The following is a 21,463-nucleotide window of genomic DNA, read 5'->3' on the forward strand; positions in this document are numbered from 1 at the left end:
GACGGCCGATCACGTGATCGCTGCTCTTCAGCCTTATCTGCAACCTGCACAACGCATGTGCCTGAAATAACCGCTAGATGGTGCTGTGTTACAGCACCTAGGTTTGCTGCCACAGACGGTGAGTGGTTTCGTCAAAATATCTAAAATTGTAGAGAAACCTAAGAACCGTCCCGTTACGGTGGAGTAGGAGATGTCAGCATTGGAATGGTATTTTCTTAAATATTGCAGGCTGTTCTGAGACGGCGACGGAAACTCAACAAACTAAGAAATAATTATTTCAACTTTGTTTAGCTTCCGGTTTTGGAAGTGGCATTTAATTCAATCATGCTACAAACGTTTTAATTTTTGCCCAAGTGAAAGATTTGAGCTTAACCGCAGCAAAGACGTTTAATGTTTGCCCTTCTTCTTTAAGTGTATGATTAATTCTTAATTACAATCCACGGTGATTTTTAGTAAGCATGCAAGTAGTAATATAATTTTGTTATTAGTTTAACATTTATTCTAAAGTATTTATTTTACTGAATTTGCTTCAAAGCTTCTCACTGCATCATTGTAATGTTGGGAAGCGAAAGTCTTACATAACCTTAAAATAAACAATGAGGACCCCATAGGTGTGCTCAAAGGTTAAATAAAGCCGTGACAGCGCTTAGAAAAGGAGGCTAAAAACTAAAGAAAGTTATCTTAACTAGATTTGTGAATACTAATCAATATGCAGAGTTACTGCAATAGATATGCTTAAGTAGTTCAAACAGGTACTGTAGCTGCGTCAGCATGCGTAGGCCGCAGAGGAACACGTAAAAGCTTGATTACATGCTGAAAGGAGAAAAAAATGAAACAACGTTTCGGCTGTGGAGCCTTCTTCGGGTGTGAGATCACACTTGCATACATATGCCTATGCAAGTGTGTTATTTTAAACAAGTAAACCCCCACGCACAGAGCGCCAATGAACATATTATTACTTTTCAATTGTCGAACCAAGACCTTCCTATTCAGTATTTTTATAAAACAAAAAACAGAATTAAAGCTAGTTTGACCTTCCCCACTCTCCGTTCCCCATCAGTAGTCAGCACTGACCCTCCCTCTCGTCGTCTTCCTCTTTTCTCGGTTGGGAAGTTATCTGCTGATAAGAGACTCGCGGGGGTTTTCAACACAGTTCTTCACCGCTCTAGCTGCTGGTACAGGGCACCTGCGCAGACCCAGAGCGTGGATCTACAGTACATACTAGATTCCATACTAGAGCCAGCTTCAGAGTTTTACTTGCCGGTACTGTAACGTTGTCTGTACGTGTAATAATACATATACCCTGGGTTGGCCGGTTTCAAAGCTGACGATGGAGAAGACCTGGAAAGTTAGCGTCATTGATATGGTCTCCAAATTTGAAGGTGGAAGGTGCGTGATATTTTCGTGTTCAATTTCTTTTTAGAGTTTCTGCTTAAACGTCAGCCTGGAAAGGGTCTGCCCTTCTCACCTTACAAGTGCGCAATGGAAGTTGTGTGAGTACCACTGGCACAGATTTTCTCTCTGCTTTCCCGTGATTTGTATGTGGTGCAGTACTTGCTTACGTTAATGACACATGGACAGTCTTTTACAGCACTCGTTGTATAGCATCGTAGTAAATGACTAAAAACTTGTCTTTCTAAAATAAAGCTGTTTTTTTTTAAACAAAGCTTGTGCACTTACAGTATGCACTGGCCCCGGTGATACTCTTGAAAAATCATTTGATGAACGCAGAGCAGGAGGTGTGTATCAATTTCTGCAAAGTTTTAGGAGAACCCTAATTGCAGTTTCCACCTGAGGCTGAATGCTTGTATTTTACACTTGGAAGCAAATAGACTGCACCTTTTTTGTTGTTTAGTCTTGTGAATCGCTCATTTATATAGCCTGTCAGGCGTGATTTTATTGACCAGCCATTATGAAAATTGTGCTCATACAGTATAATACAACATAAAGAATAACATATGAAGACCTAGAAGTGCAGAAAAAGGAGTAGCAAAAACTTGATATACTGAATTAGCACAAGTGTGAGCCCTACTAATAATGATACACCATTAGGTTTTTAATCTATTAATCTTCAGAAAGTCACTTATTCCCGGTAAGAAGACTTGCTAACATGCAGCAGTGATTACAATATGGATAAGATGCCAGACCTTTTGCTAGATATAGAATGTAAAAGTAATTTTAACAAGTGTTTTTCCTTAGCCAATATAGAAGTTTAACATTTTTTAAAAGATCTTCCAGGATTTAAACACTGATATTCAGTTTTTCTGTTTTTCTAACACTTTGCAAGGGAAAAGTCAATAAGTAAGGATGACTCACAAGCGAGATCTCAACAGAGGACACTTTAATTTCTGAGGTTAATGTTTATAAATATATATAAAAAAACTAGAGGAAAATATGCACCATCTGTTTAAATTTGAGCATCCTGCTAGTGATTAGTTAAATTTAAGCAAGTGCTCATTTACATTAGGAGTAAATACAGTACATGATTCTCAAGTTCCTACTGTTTTGTGTTCTTAACTTCTGAATGACTTTGCACATACAGTATAAAACAGGGCTGTTCTGATGGACCTTGACAAACTTTGTTTCATAATGGGGTCTCTGCAAGATCTAGTGAACAGCCTTCAAGACATCATCCGCAAACTGTGCACTAAAAATAATAAAACTGCTCATTTTCGAAACCATTTGTTTTTCGTTTGTATTTTGAAACAAGAAGATTTTTTGCTCAGTTGATTTCAAACGTTATAGTCATGAATTTCGCTCTGCTGGAGCCATCTTGGTTCCAGGAACTAAGCTGAGTGCAATGATTCTCAATAAGAGGAGTAGTTGGCATTGTACTGGCCCCAGTCTATCCCTAATTCCAGCACAGAGGACCTCTGTTTTGATTTCCATGAGCCGTTTAGAAGAAAGCTGAAGTAAAACCCATCTGTACGCAGACTGAAACCATGGGGGATTGAGGTGAAACAAAGTTTCAGTTCACTGTGTGCTAGAAACACACTTAACACACTAGAACTGTGCGTGCAAAAGCTAGCTGGTGTTTACAAAGTTCCTGCCACTTCCCAAGACAACTAACAGGAAACAAATTTGCCTTTTGATAAAAAAAAAGGTTAAAGACATCTGCTCTTTATTGCAGTTCTCTTTTATTAGTAGTAATAAATATCTCTTATATCAGTCTGTTATGCATGGTGACAACCCTCCATGGAGGCTTCTGCATTAGCTTTCATTTTCTGTCAAAACAAGCCCTCATTTTTCCTCCCTTTCTAATCTCTTTTCGTCTCCGTCATTTTTCATCTTGCATCCATTTTACAGAAGCCTGCATTTTTCCTGGGAATCACTCGCTTCTAAGGTGAAGAGTAAGTCACAAAGAGCATACATGGGTCCAGAGATGAGACAAGAAATGTGGCCCCTGCAGGATTGAGTTGGCATAAGTGACTCCTCTACAATATACGCCAATTTGTAAGACCTCCGGGTAGAGTAGCTATTTTAGAGTGGCCCTGCTGAACTTGGATAGCCCAGAGAAGTTCTCATGAAAAAGAGGCGTGTGAGAATCTAGCTGCAGGTACCCCGTGGAAAGGGGATGACAGCGTGGTTTCAAAATTGCCCTCCTGAGCAGCATGTGATGTGGTGGTTTGTGCAGCTGCCTCACAGCTCCTGGGTCCTGGGTTCGATACCGGATATGATACCACACTGTGTGGAGTCTGCATGCTCTCCTGAGGTTTGTGTGGATCTTCATCTGGTGCCTTAGTTTGTGTCCCACCTCCCTGAGACATGCTGGCCAGATTTTATTGTCTACTTCAACTTGTCCCTTCCTCTGCGGTTCTACAATGGATTGGATGTGTAGAAATCTCCTGGAGTTTTTTCAGGTTAATTTTATTTAAAGGGCAGTTGTGAGCTCCACCCTCCCGCCCTGTGATGGGATTTAGGTTACCACTACCCTGACCAGGACAAGCAGGTTTAAGAGCATGGATAGATGCTCATATGAAAAGTGAGGTCAACAGCATTGCCCTAAATCTGTAGTACAGAGGAATCCCACTGGTGATCATCAAAAACTAATCGTCCTAAGCCTGTTGAAGTAGGAAGATAAGATAAAATAAACTTTATTATCCACTAGGGGAAAATTGGTATGGACACACAGCGCTTCTGTAGATGTCAAAACATCCCGAAACATTAAACATCACACCTATTGCGCGTACATAACCCATGCAAGAAGTACCAAGGGAATACTCTCACAGTGTGAGAATGGGGGTTACCTTAGGTTAGTCACTCTCAGGTGTGCATGGCTGAAATGCTAAGCCACTGTTTTTGTCTTTTATTTGTTTAGTTTTTGTGGAAAAACTACATGCATACGGCAGGCAGCTTCCGCGTATACAGTATGTTAGGTTTTGTTCTAAACTGCAAAACGGAACAGAAGACAAAGTACAGTAGAGATTGAAACGGGCTGTCTTACTTCAGGACAGCCGACAGTGGCACCTGGGAGCAGGCCAGGTCTCCTGGAGCGCCGAGGAGGAAGGAGGAGAGTCTGCCCGCGCGGGTCGATGGAGGCGGCAGCGCTGCCGCAGGGGACGGCCAGCCGGCGGCGAGCTCCCGCCACAGGTGGGGGGGACTGCAGTCTTTCCGCAAACACCTCCCCAGCACGCGCCTGATCCAGAGGAGCGGCCCGCCGGCCCTGTCGGAGGAGCCAGCGGAGCAGGGAAAGAGAGTGAGTGCCCTCCTCCCCTTCCATCCAGCCTAGACCCAAAACAGGAAGCCTAAAGCAGACGACTCTATAGAGGGGCACACAGACTCCCCGCAACGCCTCCATGGTTTCTGTGTGCATGTGTGTGCGCGAGATGTTACTACGCTCGAGAAAACGTGTAAAATGTGTGAGGACAGCCACTCCTGAGAAAAGGATGTTGTAAAGACTGGTGAGGAGGGGAAGTAACATTTCTTCCTACACCGAATACATCAAATGGCAGCGTTTTCGAAATCTACAAGCCAAACTATTTATCTCAGCCTCTGTGTTGAGTTCATTTTTGTCTTGGATTAAAGAATAGTAAACGGATATGGAACAAGGGTCAAAGGGAAGTCCTTCCAAGTATAGAAACACAAACAGTCGGATAAGTATTGTTTGTCACTTGTTTGTTATCCTAATGACAGGATATTTTTATTCCTTTTGTAAAATTATATGACAGTGTTTTACATATATTTAACTGTGAGGGTTTGAAATATTTCTGTTCTGTTCATTGGTTTTTGGATGCAAGCAATGATTTTGGGTAGGTAGCATCCTCTGGGCTTTTTGGGCTCAGAGTTTCGGCAGAGGCTCTGTCCTGACCTGTTACAGCTGTCTACTTTCACTGATGAACCTGTTCTCTTCCTGGCAGGAGACCAATGAGGAGAAGCTCTTCAAGATCGCTAAAGAGCTCTTGGAGACTGAGGAGGCTTACGTTAGCCGACTGCATCTGCTAGATCAGGTTGGAGTCGGTAGATGGTATTGGGCTGTTTCTGAAGAGATCTTTATGTATCAGTGGTGCACAGCTCCAACCCAGGTGCTGTGGTTGTAAATATTGTACTTTAGAGTATTTTTGAAACCAAAGAAAAATGTCCTCAAACAACCAGTTCAATAACACGCACCAGTTAGCGCCAGAGATGTAAGAGCCCCGTGAAAACAAAAAGGCACAGCGGTCCCTCAGGACCAGCTTTGAAAGCCCAGTTCTATATTGGGGTTCCCAGTTTTTATGGATCGGGCTCTAGAACCCCTGCTGTGATGAACCCCAAAATGTGTTCCAGATTGAGAGACACAACTAATAGAAATCATGGAGTAACTGTTTAGTTTTCTTTTTTAAAAATTCATTCTTTCTGTAATAAAGTAGGACATGGAAATATACAAACAAATTAAGACTTAAAAGAGAACAGAGTCTCCAACTTTGCTTGTTTGGTTTACTATTAGCTAGTCGATTCCCCATATCCTATCTAGTTGCTTCTTTGATGGATAACTGTGTGGATGTCAGCGTTTTAGCTACCTACAAGCCCTTTGTGTAAGAACCTATTTCCAGTTTTAAATGTCTTTAATTTCTATTGTGACCCTGCATGCTTTTTACCCACTAAGCTTCACTCTGACCGCTCATGGTGGTAGGAGTGTCGTGGGCTCAAGGGTCTGCTGTCCTGCAGGTGTTCTACGCCGAGCTGCTGAACGAAGCCAGGACCGCCGGCTCCTTCCCCGAAGACGTCGTGAAGCAGATCTTCTCCAACATCTCTTCTATCTACCAGTTCCACGGCCTCTTCCTGCTGCCTGAGCTGCAGAGGCGCATGGACGAGTGGTGAGACAGGGTTTCCTTAATGTCCCGTTTCGCTTCCTTGATCCCCGAGGGGTCAGGCCTCACTACTTGCATTCAGCATTTTTCGTTTTTGAAAATATTTCGGCCTCCACTGTTGCTGGGGTTATGCATGTACATTAGATAATAATAGCCTCATTTTTGAGGATGAAAATGAATTATGTTTCAGACACTCCTGTAATGGTCTTTTCACAGTATTGGAAAATAAATTTAGGTCCTTGATTTTCCTCCTGTTTGATTTGTTGGCTTTTGAGGTCAGGTTGCAGCATTCTTCTTGTAATATACGTTTTGGTGATCTATATACAATGGCCAACTGTCCCATCCAGGAGGAAGGTATATACTCTTTATCTACATGACCATACAGAAATGCTGACCAGCATCATCTCTGGTCAAAGGTTAAAAAAAAATAACATTCTACATTTTCTGTAGCAATGGTTCATTATATAAGATGTGCTTAACACTTATATAGTGTGCTATGCATTTACATTATTTTTACCTTGTCTGTTTTGATTAGGATCTGTTGAAAATGTCCTGCATTGCAAATTTCCTGATAGCATCCTGTTGTAGTGATCCCCTCTTTGTGTTTATGAGCGCTGGGCTATAAAACTAGATCAGCTCAAATAGCTCCTCTTGTGGGTGGGTTAGAAAGCAATCATTCCATGTGTTTCTACAATTTAGTCATCTGCATCTATACTCCCGATCTGCCTTTCACACCTCATTCAAGGGAAACTGAGGTCTCTCATTATCATGGCCCTTCCTCCTGCAGTGTGAGCTGCGATGCCAATGACTGTGACCTCTGTGGGTTTGCAGGTGTAAGAATCCCCGGATCGGGGATGTGCTGCAGAAAGTGGCTCCTTTCCTCAAGATGTACGGCCAGTATGTCATGTCCTTCGACAAAGCCATGCACCTCATCAGCACCTGGATGGAGAAGAGCACACGTTTCGAAGAGATCATCCTTGACATACAGGTAGAGTGGCACAAGCAACATCAGTGTGCGACTGGTGCTTACTGATTCACTCCTGCGCGTTTTACAAGGCACAAGCACCCAGTGGTGAAGCCTGACATAACGTGATGGGCATCCTGTGAATGGAACAATAAACAGACGCACCATTCCTAATACTAAAAATATTTTAACTCGGATTCCACCTTTGATTGCAGTTTATTTCAAGTTACGGTTTTTCGAAAAAAAAAACCCCATCATTGCGTTGTTATAATCCGTGATATTTACATCCTATTTACCTTACGTACTCATGGTTTTGGGAGAGTGAGCGATCTACATATTTTTATTGTGAATGCCTTCAAAACCCAAAAGGGAGTCAGAGGTATTCAAGTGTTAGTCATATAATGCTCAGATGGAATATGTAGCTCTATAACAGTAGCTGAGGGATTGATGGATTACAATTGATAATGATCCATCATCAATCATCATACTGTTAGTAACAGTTAAAGTGTAGGATTTGAAACAGAAATAAATTACACAAACCCCTCTCCTCTTTTTACTTGTCAAATCAAATCACCACTTAACCAGATAAGCTTTCTGAGAACAAACTCTTATTTCTCTTTCTATTTTCAGCTTTGCCCATCTGATGTCACAATAAAATTAAAGTATTTGTCATGCAATAATGAGATTATTTTGGTTAATACTGCTAATGTGATAATGATGTTTATAAATAGTGTTAGATTCCACAACCCAGCACAGTGGCACAATAGTTAGAAGTGCTGCTTTGTAGTGTTGGGGCCCTGTTCAGTTCTGGACCTGGGGTGCTATCTGTGTGGAGTGTGCATGTTCCTACATAGCTCTGATTTCCTCCCACAGTCCAAAGACATGCTGCTAGGGGATTTGGCCCTTGTACGCATTTGTCCATTTCTGTGTGTGTCTGCCCTACAGTGGACTGGCGTGCCAACCAGAATGTATCCCACCTTGTGCCCATTGCTTGCAAGAATAAGCTCCAAGTACTGTGTGACTCTGAATTGGAAGAAGCAGTTAGAAAATGGATGGATGGATTCCTACACTGTGGTTGCTCGTCCTGTGCTCTGTCCCTGCAGAAGCGGGAGATCAGCGGGAACCTGGCTCTCCAGCACCACATGCTGGAGCCGGTGCAGAGGGTCCCCCGGTACGAGATGCTGCTCAAGGACTACCTGAAGAAACTGCCCGAGGGGTCGCCGGACAGAGCCGACGCAGAGAGTAAGAGCGGCCATCTGCTCCAGTGGCTAGCCCACCCCGGCCTACACCACTTCATCGTCTTTAACGCTCTCTTCCCTGCTCGGCCCTGATACCAGAGCCAGAGCGTAATCAGTCCTTTCACCATGCAGACTCGCTTTGTGCTGCAGTCCAGACAGAAATCTAGGTTTTCCAAGATCCGGGCTTCACGATGGAATTGCGCACCACCCCCAGGCAATTATCAGAATTGGTCTGAACAACTGGATAAAAAAGGCCAATAATGTCGCAATAACGTGTGAGCATATTTTCATTCAGCCATAGGGTGAATCTGCACACATTTATTTTCTATTTTCAGTGCAAACCTCTCCCATAATGAACATTTCTCATAACACATTTACCTTGGATGTATCCAGACTTGGTTTCCAGACTTGGCAGAATTGGTTCAAGCCACAAATTACTGTACAACAGCTGTGTTGCACAGTGGTGTTAAGTAGGTGCAGTAGCATTGATCCAGTGTTGTCAAATATTCAAGCATTGCTCGAAGGATGATGGACAGTATAGGCAGATTACACACCCTAAACATCTGTAAAACAATCTTATTGGATTATAAGGGACTATTTTGAGGTCTGATCAGCTAAAAGGAAAATACTGCTATTCACAGCGTACACATCCTCTGTCTCAGATGCTGATTCTAATCCCTGCTTTTCCAGTGTTTATGATCAAGCAGTTTTTTTATTTTTGTGTTATTTTACACCTCCTCAATACCTAATAAGGTGACACTACTTTTCAAAGGATAAATAAAAAGAATTCAGTTTTTTGGCAGTCATGGTGCTACTCCTTCTCCCTTTTTTTTTTCAGAGTCCCTGGAAATCATTTTTGAAGCGGCGAAGCACTCAAACTCTGCCATTGCCGACATGGTAATTCTTGGTCACTCCTGCCTTTCGGAAATGTCTATTAAGTGGTTTCTGGGTCTCTATCCATACTGCGTTCCACCACATGGGATATAACGCATCTTTCTGTGCAGTTAAAAAAGCACTTAGCTAATGTATTTGTGTTTTGTTACTATGCAACAGGGTTGAAAGCGGTATTGAGGTTTGCCCATGATCGTTCAGCTGTTGTGATTAAGTGATTCAGTGCCAGCACCACTTCTCTAACATGATCAGTGTGGTAGGAGAATCAAGTCTGAAGTTTTTACAAGAAAGGAAGACATTTGTTTGTACCCCAACAGAACTGCTGTATCCTGAATTAAATAAAATATTGAAGGTTAGATAAGTTAATATGCAATGCAACTTCTGTATTTTGCATTTTGCATCAGACTCCGTCAGTTCCTAATTCATAGCATTTCCTGCCGTTCTTAGAGTATCAGCTGCTTTTTTTTGGAAAAGTGCTGAATATGACAGCAATGCAATTTCTGTCTTTGATTTCTGTCTTGATTTCTTTTTGACAAAAAGATACCTTTCTGATTGTCTAGACCCTGAAGTCTAGAACTGTATAGTTCTATATTGGGAATGTTTAAAATTCCCAATATAGACCCCGGTGTCCTGGCCAAATTTCCAATTGGCCCTTACCAATCATGACCTCCTAATAATCCCCCTCTATGAATTGGCTACATTACTCTGCTCTCCTCCCCACTGATAGCTGATGTGTGGTGAGCGTTCTGGCGCACTATGGCTGCCGTCGCATCATCCAGGTGGATGCTGCACATTGGTGGTGGTGGAGGGGAGTCCCCATTACCTGTAAAGCGCTTTGAGTGGAGTGTCCAGAAAAGCGCTATATAAGTGTAAGCAATTATTAATTATTATTATTATACAGAAGAAAATTATATTTGAAATCCTTTTTCACGCCGTTATGAACATATAATGATGAAGCAATCTTGTAAAAAAATATCGACACCCAGGATTGCTCAGTAGTGGTTGTAAAAGAACACTGGAGTATCAATGGATGTTACAGCAAAGAACAGCAGAATTTGTCTTTTTAAGATTTAAAACCTAACTTGCCACAACCTTCACCAGATTAAACAGCTTTCTGTTAATTGACAGTTTTTAGAAAGTAGACTTAAAGACACAAGAAGAATTGGACATAAGACTGTAAAGGCTACAGATAAGAGGGGGCCTTTCTGCCTAGCTTGCTTATTTACTAGTAGTTACTTCTGCGGAGGATCTCACCCAGTCATTCTTGAAACATGCAGTGGAATCAGCTTCCCCAATACAGCTTATTCCGGACACCCATCACTGTCAATTCTAAATGTACACGCTCTTAATTCTTACTTGTATCTCTTAATTTCAACTTGTACCCTTGTTTCAGTATTGATCTGGAAAAGGTGTTTTGGAAAAAGTACTTTTAAGTATTTGAATGAATCTATTCTCTTTGCTCACAAAGGTATTGACATCTTTAAACCTCTGTACGTGACATAGCATTTAGACTGGGAATTCATCTGTTGGTCATTCTGTGATCGATGATTATTAATGGAAAGTGAAGAAAAGGCCATTTTGGGGAAGTCGACAGAAGTTCAACTCTGCCTCCAAAACACCTCAAAAAGGAACTAAGCAGGTTGCAGCTAGGTCAGAAATTGGAAATCAGAGCTTCTGCTTTACGTGTGTGCGCATGTATACGTGTGTGTGAGTGTGCACATGTGTTGATGGGGGTCCTCCGTCTCCTGCTGCAGCTTGAGGGACTGTTCTGTGCCTCATGTCAGCTCTCGACTTAAAAATACAACCCAAGAGGAAAAGGCAGTCCTCTGAATTACGTAACTTGTAATGTGACAACTTGCTCAGCACAGACACGCTCCTCTGTCGGTCAGTGTTGTTGGAAGTGGTTGGTACAGTGCCGTCCTGTGGACGGAGCCTGTGACTCTCTCCCCTCTGTGTGTGCGCGCGCCTGGGGCAGGAGCGCCTGGAGAAGCTGTGGGAGGTGTATGAGATGCTGGGGATGGATGAGGAAATGGTGGACCCCTCCAACAAGCTCCTCCAAGAGGGACCTGTGCAGAAGATCTCCTTCCGCAGGAACACCTTGAAGGATAGCCACCTCTTCCTGGTGAGAGCTGCACCTTTCCTCCACCATCCAACAACATGGTCTAACACCTGTTAATGTCTCTTTGTATGAATGTAGACAAAAGTCAGGAACCACCTCTGGTCCCTTCTCTAACGTCTTGATTGTGTCTGTGTTCTTGCAGTTTAACAACATGCTCCTCTACTGCGTTCCCAAATTCAGTCTGGGGGATCGCAGGTACATGATTCGGGCGCGGGTGGACATGGATTGCATGCAGGTGACTCGGCTGTTACAGACCACCTCTTCACACTGTCCCACAAAGAGTCAGGGGCTGCTAGGCCTCTAGCGTATTATTACCACCACCCTGCCCTTACCACGAAGTTTTGAAAAAGGAGAAACAAAAATACTGTGCAGATATTATCCCACGCTTAGTCCTTACAGTCTTGTCATTTTTTAGTCTTTACCCACTCTGTAAAGACTCAGAAGTGGTTTGAAGCCTGTGCTCTCTGCACAGCTTTGGGAGGAAATGAGACTGTTAGACGGGCACATCTGATGTGTTCACATGCAATGCAATTTATTACTTGACTCACTGCCAGCTTCTCAATGCAAGTCAATACTCTGCGCCGAGGAGAGGAGTGGCACATCTCTCACCCTCACTTCACTACCAGCCATCACTAGCCACTTGGAGGCCCAGGGAGCCCCAAGGATGACCCTGACAGACTAAACTCAACCATGTGTTTTACAAGTACAAGGGAGGAAAATAAAATTTAGCTGTGGGTTTTAGGATACGCAGTGTGCCTGATGTTACAGAGGGAATGGGCAAAGAGCAACGCTCCAGAGGAGTTTAAATGAGGGAGGGCCCTTGTTGTTTTTCTTTTTCACATGTCAGGCAATGCTAAGGGAAAGAGAAGGTGTCCTCACTGTCTCCCCTTCCCTGCACAGGTGAAGGAGCTGAACGATGTGGAGTTCCCTCACTCCTTCCTGGTGTCTGGAAAATTACGCACCCTGGAGTTTCAGGCTAGGTGAGACTGCAGCAGTGTACCCAAGGCAGCTCTTAGAATCCATTCATTATGGGAGTCAATACAGGAAGGGAGGTCTCTGCCAAATTATGTTCACTTAAATTAATCCTTTTGTTGTGGGTTTTTTAGGGTTGACTTGGAATTCTAGTTAATTTTGATGTTTTTTTATTTTGGGGTTCTGTTTAATGCGCACACACATACACATACAGTCTAATCCACTGTGTTGTAAACTTGTGTTTTACAAGTTTTATCCACTCAAACAAGTGTTAGGTCTAAGCAAGCTGTGATTTGGGATCCCAGTCCTTAAAATGAAAAAAAAACAGCTAAATGTAATTGTTCCAGTTGTCAATCCAAAGCACTCTATATTTAAGAAGTTCATAAGAAACTTTACAGAGTTTGCAAAGCCTCAGACTTAATCAGAAAGTCAAGAATAGTTAAAAAGAGGCTGGTTTCCAGGAAGTGAAAATACTGCTAAAAAGAAGAAGTAGTAATAATCATCCCAATGTGGTTATTGTATAAGGTAATTATTTACAGGAAAGCCAGAAGAGTAGGTTTTAGCCATATCTGGTAGCTTTTCAATACAGGAAGGTTGTTTATCCAGAAGGCTTACTGCGAGATGTCAAGGTGAGCTTATATTCTGTGGCCCTCCTGAGTTCACGTCAGATATTTGCAGACCAGATTATGGCTTTTAACATTTCTTTGGACATTCTGTATTTCCACAAGAGCCAAAGAGCACTTGTTTTCATTCACATTTCATTCTAAGTGATCCATGAAAGGTCATATTAGGGAAAAAAGGGGTTTATAAGTGTGTCCCTTCAAAACATTGTATATTTAATTTTTTATCAACACATTTCTTGTTTGGTGCTGTTTTCTTAAGATTTTTGTTGTGTCTTTGCTTTCTGAAAAGTTATTTTTTCCCCCATCAGATCTCAAGAAGATATGGAGGCCTGGATTAAGGTACAGTAGTTTCATAGACAATGCAGATTTCTTTCCCAGTTTTCAGGTTGACCAATGCTAATTCTCACATGCCCCTTTATACTGTATTTTATGCATTGGCAGATGTTGACCTCGTGCTCTGAAAAAGAGAAGCTTGCCTTAGAGAATGCAAGCAAGCACACAACATGTTTGCATATTTTTAAATGTTATATACATACTTTTTTTTTAAGACGTAGAAAAATAAATTGTGGAAGTGACTTTGTGCTTACGTTGGCGTGCTTTTCATATTTATCTTTCTTTGTTCTGTGTATTTTTAAAATGACTTGCAGGATCTTTACAGTTATGCATTACGTCCAGCTTTGAGAGTCTTTCCAGTGCTGTGTGGTCCTTTGTTGGACTAGTGCTGTGGGATGAAGATCTAACTCTTTACTCTCCATGACCCAGGCTTGTCAGCAGGCCATCGACCAGAACGAGAAGAAAACGGAGAGTTTCAAACATGCCATAAACAGCCTGACTCAGGACCTACAGGAACTCACGGTGCGTAGAGCCATTCGTAGTGTTGCTCAAGGAAGAATCTCCCACGTCATTTATGGAGTTTAAAAAAAAGTATGTGCATTTTTACCTCGAAACAAGTTCATGCAGCTTTTGTATGCTGAAAGAAGCAAATAATACACAAACCTGATCATTAATGCAAACACTTTCAGCCTGTCATTTAAACACACCTATGGGCTCTCTTGCAGGGTGGGTATTAAATGGGTGTTCCCTTGCCCCCTCCAGGTGGATAGGCAGGAACTGGGAAAGCGTGCCCCCCAGTGGATCCGAGACAACCTGGTGTCCATGTGCATGCGCTGCAGCGAGCCCTTCAATGCCATCATCAGGCGCCGGCACCACTGCCGTGCCTGTGGCTATGTAAGTGCTCGACAGCTCCTCCTAGTGGAAACAAGCCCAAAAACCGTCTTGCGACATCCATCAGTTATTAGAAAACTGCATAGGGAGCACCCTGGAGTAGAGTCACTGCCCCTGCAGACTGAGAAGAGCCAGCTCGGGTGGTTTGGGCATTGGGTGAGGATGCCTCCCATGCACCTCCCGTTGAAGGTGTACTTGCAAGACCCAGTGGGAAGAGACCCCAGGGCAGACGCAGGACACGCTGGAGGGGTAATATCTCATAGCAAATGATGATAATGATGATAATTCCTGGTAAGGGTTGTGGAAACCTGAAGTTTATGGTGGAAGATGGAAGGCACGAGGAACAAAGTGGTACTACACTACAGACAGATCACCAGTCCATTCACAGACCACACACAGGCAAATGGACAATTGAGAGACTTAAGTCTGGAACTTCTGGGAAGATCACACACTGATAGGCTGAAGAAACTGACCTTTTTAGTCTTGGAGAGAAAAGAATACAAGGGGATGTGATACAAGTAATATTATTATTATTAAAAATAATTCCTTACATTTGTATAACTTTTCTGGACACTCCACTCAAAGCGCTTTTCAGGTAATGGGAACTCCCCTCCACCACTACCAATGTGCGCACATACAGACATAGTGTACCAGTACGCTCACCATACAACTAACAGTGGGGAGGAGAACACTGCCCTGGGATTTTTAATGACCGCAGAGAGTCAGGACCTAGGTTTTATATCTCATCCGAAGCACGGTGCCTTTTTACAGTATAGTGTCCCCATATACTGAGGCATTAGGACCCACACAGACCACAGGGTAAGGGCCCCCTACTGGCCTCACTAACACCACTTCCAGCAGCAACCTTCCCAGGAGGTCTCCCATCCAGGTACTGACCAGGCTCACACCTGTTTAGCAGGATGCCAGTTGTGAGCTGCAGGGTGATATGGCTGCTGGCCAATATACATAATGTACTCAGAATCCTCAAATTCCATTGCTGAGGTCGACCCGACAGATTTCTTCAGAATGAACTGTGAAACACGGACCAATGCCACTGAGACACCACTGGAAATTACTAGCGATAGGAGACCATGTGGCCCATCTAGCCCATTTGACAGTTGGTTATTAATTGACCACTGGGTCTCATCCACCCGTCTCTTCAAAGAACCTAGGATACTGGCTTCAAGAACAAGGCAGGGTAGCTTGTTCCATAATCCTTCCATTTGTAAAAGGAAGTCCCTCCTGTTCTCAGTTTTAACTACACATCCACAATATTCTTGAAGAAAGAGAAAACCATGGGGTAGTACTGTATATCACTGTGGCGCCATAAAGAGCATAGCATGTCACGCCTCTGATACTTCTCTACTTTTCCTGTCGTTCAGCTTTGTAAAGCTCTTGAATGCAGTCTCTACAGTCTCTTGAGCACGACCAGATGGCAATCAAACTATGAGCAGTAAGGCGGAGGAAAGCTGATAAGCAGAATGATTATATTATAAATTTTGAAGGGAACATTCTTGCAGATGTTCTACACAATACACTGCTATGCACCAGTGTTAGAATCTCAATATACAGTTATATTAAATTACAACTCACGTTATGAGAGTCAACAATTTATTCTAGCCTGCCCTGGTGTTTGTTTTGCTATTGTAATTGCTGCTATTAATTAGGTTTAGTTTGGGTGATCTAAGGTTGTGATTTAGTCCACGTTAAACCACATTGATCAGAATCTTCAAAAACCTGATCATGACAGCTCAAGGTAAACTACATGAGTGCAAAGAATATGAAGTGTTATAGTGGTTAATCCACCCAATTAATTAAATCTAATCTCATTTTCAGGTGTGTCTCGTGATTACAGTGATCTGTGAATATTAGTCTGTTCTGAATATCATCTGTTATATTAGGATGTCAATATATTTGGGATCTCAGCTATTAGGTGAAAACAAATTGGTCTAAATTTCAGTTGAGGGTCACCATAGAATTATGCTCTCTTTCAACTGTCCCCAGATCTGAACTCAGAAAAAGGATTTAATTGATATAATTAAGTGATCTGTTCATTTATGCATTAAGGAGACAGGAATAACAAAAGAAGAGATTACTGGCAAAGGTCAGAACCATGTACAATGACATCATGCTGTTCTATGTTGAAGTATTATTTAAGTATTAGAGTGCAGCCAATGTAATGCTGACTCTTTTTGCATTGCATCCCTCTCTGCTGGCCAGGTGGTGTGCTGGAAATGCTCAGACTACAAGGCAGCACTTCTGTATGACGCCAACAGGATGAACCGGGTGTGCAGAGAATGCTACAGCGCCCTGGAAGGCCAGGCTGACAGCAGAGAGAGAGAAGATAAGAAGCGGGGAATACTAGAGGTAAGAAAGGAGCAAAGACTCATTTAAACCTGTGTGTGGGCCAGCTTGCCACTTTGCATCTCCACTCTGAAGAGAAAAGCTAAGAAACCTGACTGTTGCCTTTGTCCCTTGGTCAGAGTGCTGGAAAGGATACAGTAAAGGTGATGCAAATTGGGAACTGGCAGAAATGTTTTTATCTGGACCTGTTTGTCATGCAGAGGGGAGATTATGGGATTTAATTTAGCCAGTCATCATCTGGATGAAGTCAGATTTAGCCTGCCATCACCTGGGTGTTGTCACAAAGCATAATAATAATTCCTTACACTTGCTGTATACAGTATAGCACTTTTCTGGACACTCCACTCAAAGCGCTTTACAGGTAATGGGGACTCCCCTCCACCACCACCAATGTGCAGCATCCACCTGGATGATCCGATGGCAGCCATAGTGCGCCAGAACACCCACCACACATCAGCTATTAGTGGGGAGGAGAACAGAGTAATGAAGCCAATTCATAGATGGGGATTATTAGTAGGCCATGATTGGAAAAGGCCAGAGGGTTTTATGTCTCATCTGAAGGACAGTGCCTTTTTACAGTATAGTGTCCCTGTATAGTGAAGCATTAGGACCCACACAGACCACAGGGTGAGCACCCCCTACTGGCCTCACTAACACCACATCCAGCAGCAACCTTCGTTTTTCCCAGGAGATCTCCTGTCCAGGTACTGGCCAGACTCACACCTGCTTAGCTTCAGTAAGTTGGCAATACCTGGGTGATGTCTCAAAGCAGGCAGCCATAATCTGGGTGATATTAGGAATACAATGCTTTCACCTCTGGCTTTTTGTCCCTTCCCTCAGAAAGAGGCTGCGGAGGTGTCAGAGCGGAGCCTGATGTGCAGCTTCCTGACGATAATGGACAGGCAGGGGAAGGGCGGGACCAGAGGCTGGTTCGTCATCCCCAGGGATGAGCCTCTGATCCTGTACATGTATGCAGCACCACAGGTATGTGTGAGAAGATGTGCACACAAACACATCTGGGACAACATTCCCATTGGTATTATGTCAGTTTACATTTCTAAACTGCATTCAAAAGCAACTCCTTTTGATTCAAAAGGAGGTAACAATTTATTCTCTCATTTCCAGACCAGGACTGCCCTACTTTCATATTTTATTTTCTGTTCAAATGGTGTTGCTTGAGCACGCATACACACACAGATGCTCCAAGGTTTTGATTGACATAGAGAATTGAATTATTCTTCTGAACCCTTGAAACCCAACACAACCAGTTATTTTATATAGAACTTTCACCCATCCATTGTTGGCAAAATGTTTATCCCTGGTGAAGGACACAGCAGCCTGGAGCTTATCCTGAACACACAGGGCACAAGGCAGGACTACGGCCTGAATTAGACATCAGTCCATTGCAAGGCTGAGATGCAACCCATCTCCCTTCCTTATGAGATCAGGAATCAAACACTGGGGCCTTCTCTTAAAAGACCCAATTAATCTGTTCTGCATGCCTCTCTGAGGTGGGAGGAAACCAGCACACCCAGAGAAAGACCACGCCAACATGAGGATAATGTGCAAACTCTGCACAAATGGACACTTGTGTCAGGAATTGTTCCCTGGAGACAGGAACTGTGAGCCAGCAGTACTGACCACCATCACACCCAACATGCCTAAATACCCAAAGAGAACAGGTGACCCTGTGACAGTCCTCAGAAAACATAATCTCTAGATCTACATTTTGGTACCGGATACCTGCTGCAAAATGAAAAGCCACCTAACCAGATCAGATGTGAAAGGAAATGGAACATGCAAATATCGAAGCACCCAAACATACTTATTAGTCATTGTTAGAAAGATCTGAGTTTTTTTGCCCCTTATGGTTAACAGGTTGTGGTTCGGAGTTAGCTCAGCTTTATCATGTTTCTGCTTTGGGTTTTCAAAATGAGACACATTGCAGCTCCTGAATGGCTCAGACAGTAGAGCTTCTCATTCAGATTGCCCAGACATCACTGACTGAAACCGGGACCATGGCATTAACTGCTAATTAGTGTAGTTAAAAATGTGAGAAAGGTTGCAAAGAGGAGGCCATTCTTGTTATCTAGCTTGATAGCCTCCTACTAATTAATTGACCAGAGGATCTCATCCACTATGTCTTTGATTAAGTCAAGGTAACTGCCTTGTTAGCATGGCTGGGTAAAGTTCCTGATTGCTATAATCCTTTGTGTAAAACGCCTCCTGTCCTCAGATTTCAGTGCACTTCCTGTTAGTGTTCACTCATGCCCTGTGGTGTGTGTTGCAGTGTTGATTCTGAAGATGTCTGTCAGGTTGACTTGGTCTGTCTTTGCGGGTTTCTCTATTTAATGTTTTTTCTTGTTACCTGCATTAAACTATATACACTTGTCTATATCTCATTGTCATCTGCCAGGTGTTCACCTAATTTTAATTGGACGATAATTTTAATTTGAAAATATTTACTAGTTTTCCTGTTCAAAATAATCTGCTAACATGAATAGTTTCCTAACTGTACTAGAACCTAGATCATAAATTATAAAGGGGTTCTTTTTCAGGATCAACATTGAACTATTACTAAGGAGAACAGGAGTCACTTCTCTGCACAAAGGAAGTAATTTGCCCATTATATTAATACTGATACCCTGGACATCCTGAAAAACTGGCTGCATGAAAACCTCAAATGAATTAGCACTAAGCAACCAAACAAAATCAATGTCCTGAATGTCCTCCTCACATTTGTAACCTTCCTATTGTTCTTTCCTAAACTGACCTTTCCCAAATTAAAAAAAAAAATGTGCCCTTCCACTGCCGTGTCTGAAATATTCCCTTCCTCTTGTTTCAGGACGTGAAAGCTCAGACCACCATCCCGTTGCTGGGATACCAGGTGAAGGAGCAGTTGCCAGGCAGCAACAAGTGCACCTTCCAGCTCAGCCAATCAAAGCAAGTCTTTACCTTTGTGGCCGAATCAGAGGAACAGAGAGACAGATGGGTCGAGATTATCAACCAGGTGGCCAGTGGTGAGGAGCCCTGGCAAGAGGATGATTAAGCTGCACACCTCCAAAACCATGTGTTGATTGACTCTTATCATATTGTTGGATTGGTAACCTTTACATGACTAACCTGCTCAGAGACCCGATCAAATATGTTTGGCATGAGCGTGGAAATTCTGTCTGTGTGCATTGCCCCTGTGTGGTTGTGTGTCCATGCCCTGCAGTGGACTGGAGTCCCATCCAGAGAGTAGCCCTGCTTTGTGCTTGATTCTCCAGGTTTCCTTACTAGGAGTAAACAGCTTTCTGATGATGGGTGGACAGTTCTATGTGATGTCCCTTTTGGATGGAAAAAAAGTTTGAGTTCTGCTGAGTCAGGGCAAATGCTGATTAAACCTTGGCCATGTAATACTTTTTTCATACAATTTGTGAGATTTGTTGCTATGATGTTGAGAGTCATTATTTCAGGAAAAGAGACTCTGCTTGTTAAATGGGGACAGACGTTAAATTGCAAAAACTCCTCAACCCCTTTGTTCATTAGCTGACATCAGCAAGCGAGTTCTAGAGCCTGTGATTGTTTAGTGCATGATTAGCAAATCAGTAAAAACAATAGCAAAAAAATACGCATCCATAAGCTCCGGGGGCCCTAATAACACAGGGAACTGGAAATGCAGAGATATCAAGTCAACAAAATTGCTTGATTAGACAATATTAAAGATGTATACCTTGCTCCTGTGGAATCTTGTAAGTTTAGCTGACATGTTTACTGAAACAAATTTGAACGTATCACAGCTGGTACTATTTAATCTTCCCTTTGCAATCACAGGCTTTTTTCAGTGGCTAAAGGTATAGATTGCCCCTGGTATCTCTCTGTCGACGGCCTAGATTGCTTAACTAATCAAACAGCACCTTCTTTCTGTCTGGTCCGTTACTGTATTTATTTCCATGTCCTTCATTATTTGACAGTGAGCTAGCTGAGGGTGATCCCACTTCAGTCCTGAGAGCTCCCGTGTCTTTAAATCAGCAGCACCCAAAGAGCTGCACGAAATTGACAAATTGGTACAATTTAGCCAGTAACAAGCTGATTAAGGCCATTTAAAGCTGCACAGGAATGAAAGCCTACAGATACACCCTCCAGGTCTGGAGATGGACTCCCTGAGCAAGATGAGCTGAACTAGCCAGGTGCTCTTAGTTTTACTGGGGTACTTTATCGAAGTGTATTGATAGAGCAGACAGTACATCTCGATCAGTCTCCATCACACGTACTGTACTGTGACTTTCAGGCATGACAAAATTATATTCTGTGCAGTCTTGAGCTTTGGCCTTTGCAAAACACATTTCCCCTTTCCAGTTTTCAGCTGAGGCAAAGTGTAAATATATACGTTTGATTTTAAAGAATGAAATAATACTACTTGCCTTACTCAGAACGTAACTTTTGGCAAGAGGAAGAGGGATTCGTATTTTGCAGAAGCACTTCTGTTGAGCTGAGATGGAGGCCATCATAAACAAAAAGTGGGTTTCCCTTCCCCTCCCTCTTGGATAAGGTCATTGGACAGCAAAGTTGTATTTGCATCTACAGATTTCTGAGTTATCAGCTCTTAAACACCCACATTGTATTTTTAACATACTGTGCGGCGGTGCAATGTTTGGTTTTTCTGTGGCATTTAAAAGTAATAAAAAATCATGGTGCTGTGATAGAACTCTAGCCACATCCCTATTCTGCTGGCTTCATGAAATGTCATAAGCATTAAACATGATTAAGTTCCCCCTTACCTAAGACATTAAGATACC

General features: G+C 42.7%; 1 protein-coding gene across 5 annotated transcripts; it reads left to right on the forward strand.

Annotated features, from left to right (window-relative positions):
• Positions 1–43: 43 nt before the first annotated feature.
• LOC148658733 (FYVE, RhoGEF and PH domain-containing protein 2-like) lies at positions 44–21,372 on the forward strand. 5 transcript variants are annotated; one of them, XM_088640280.1, is made up of 17 exons: positions 44–118; positions 1,424–1,493; positions 4,450–4,696; positions 5,358–5,522; positions 6,145–6,293; positions 7,119–7,275; positions 8,355–8,493; positions 9,328–9,386; positions 11,356–11,502; positions 11,642–11,734; positions 12,400–12,479; positions 13,403–13,433; positions 13,857–13,949; positions 14,190–14,321; positions 16,539–16,685; positions 17,523–17,666; positions 19,528–21,372. In XM_088640280.1, the coding sequence occupies exons 2-17, from the start codon at positions 1,483–1,485 to the stop codon at positions 19,729–19,731; spliced, it is 1,998 nt and encodes a 665-aa protein (XP_088496406.1). In that variant the 5' UTR covers positions 44–118; positions 1,424–1,482; the 3' UTR covers positions 19,732–21,372. The 5 variants fall into 5 exon arrangements, with proteins under 5 accessions (XP_088496406.1, XP_088496407.1, XP_088496405.1 ...); XM_088640281.1 differs by lacking the exon at positions 44–118 and adding an exon at positions 192–207; XM_088640279.1 differs by lacking the exon at positions 44–118 and adding an exon at positions 1,099–1,263.
• Positions 21,373–21,463: the final 91 nt, after the last annotated feature.

This window comes from Lepisosteus platostomus, chromosome 7, assembly GCF_059453375.1.
Source record: "Lepisosteus platostomus isolate fLepPlt1 chromosome 7, fLepPlt1.hap1, whole genome shotgun sequence".
Lineage (NCBI taxonomy): Eukaryota > Metazoa > Chordata > Actinopteri > Semionotiformes > Lepisosteidae > Lepisosteus > Lepisosteus platostomus.

Excerpts from the sequence above, each read along its gene's own strand:
- LOC148658733 (XM_088640278.1), top strand. The coding sequence starts at position 1,331 with ATGGAGAAGACCTGGAAAGTTAGCGTCATTGATATGGTCTCCAAATTT. Across the intron at positions 13,434-13,856 it reads ATATGGAGGCCTGGATTAAG|GCTTGTCAGCAGGCCATCGA; the intron begins GTACAGTAGTTT and ends TCCATGACCCAG. Across the intron at positions 14,322-16,538 it reads ACTGCCGTGCCTGTGGCTAT|GTGGTGTGCTGGAAATGCTC; the intron begins GTAAGTGCTCGA and ends TCTGCTGGCCAG.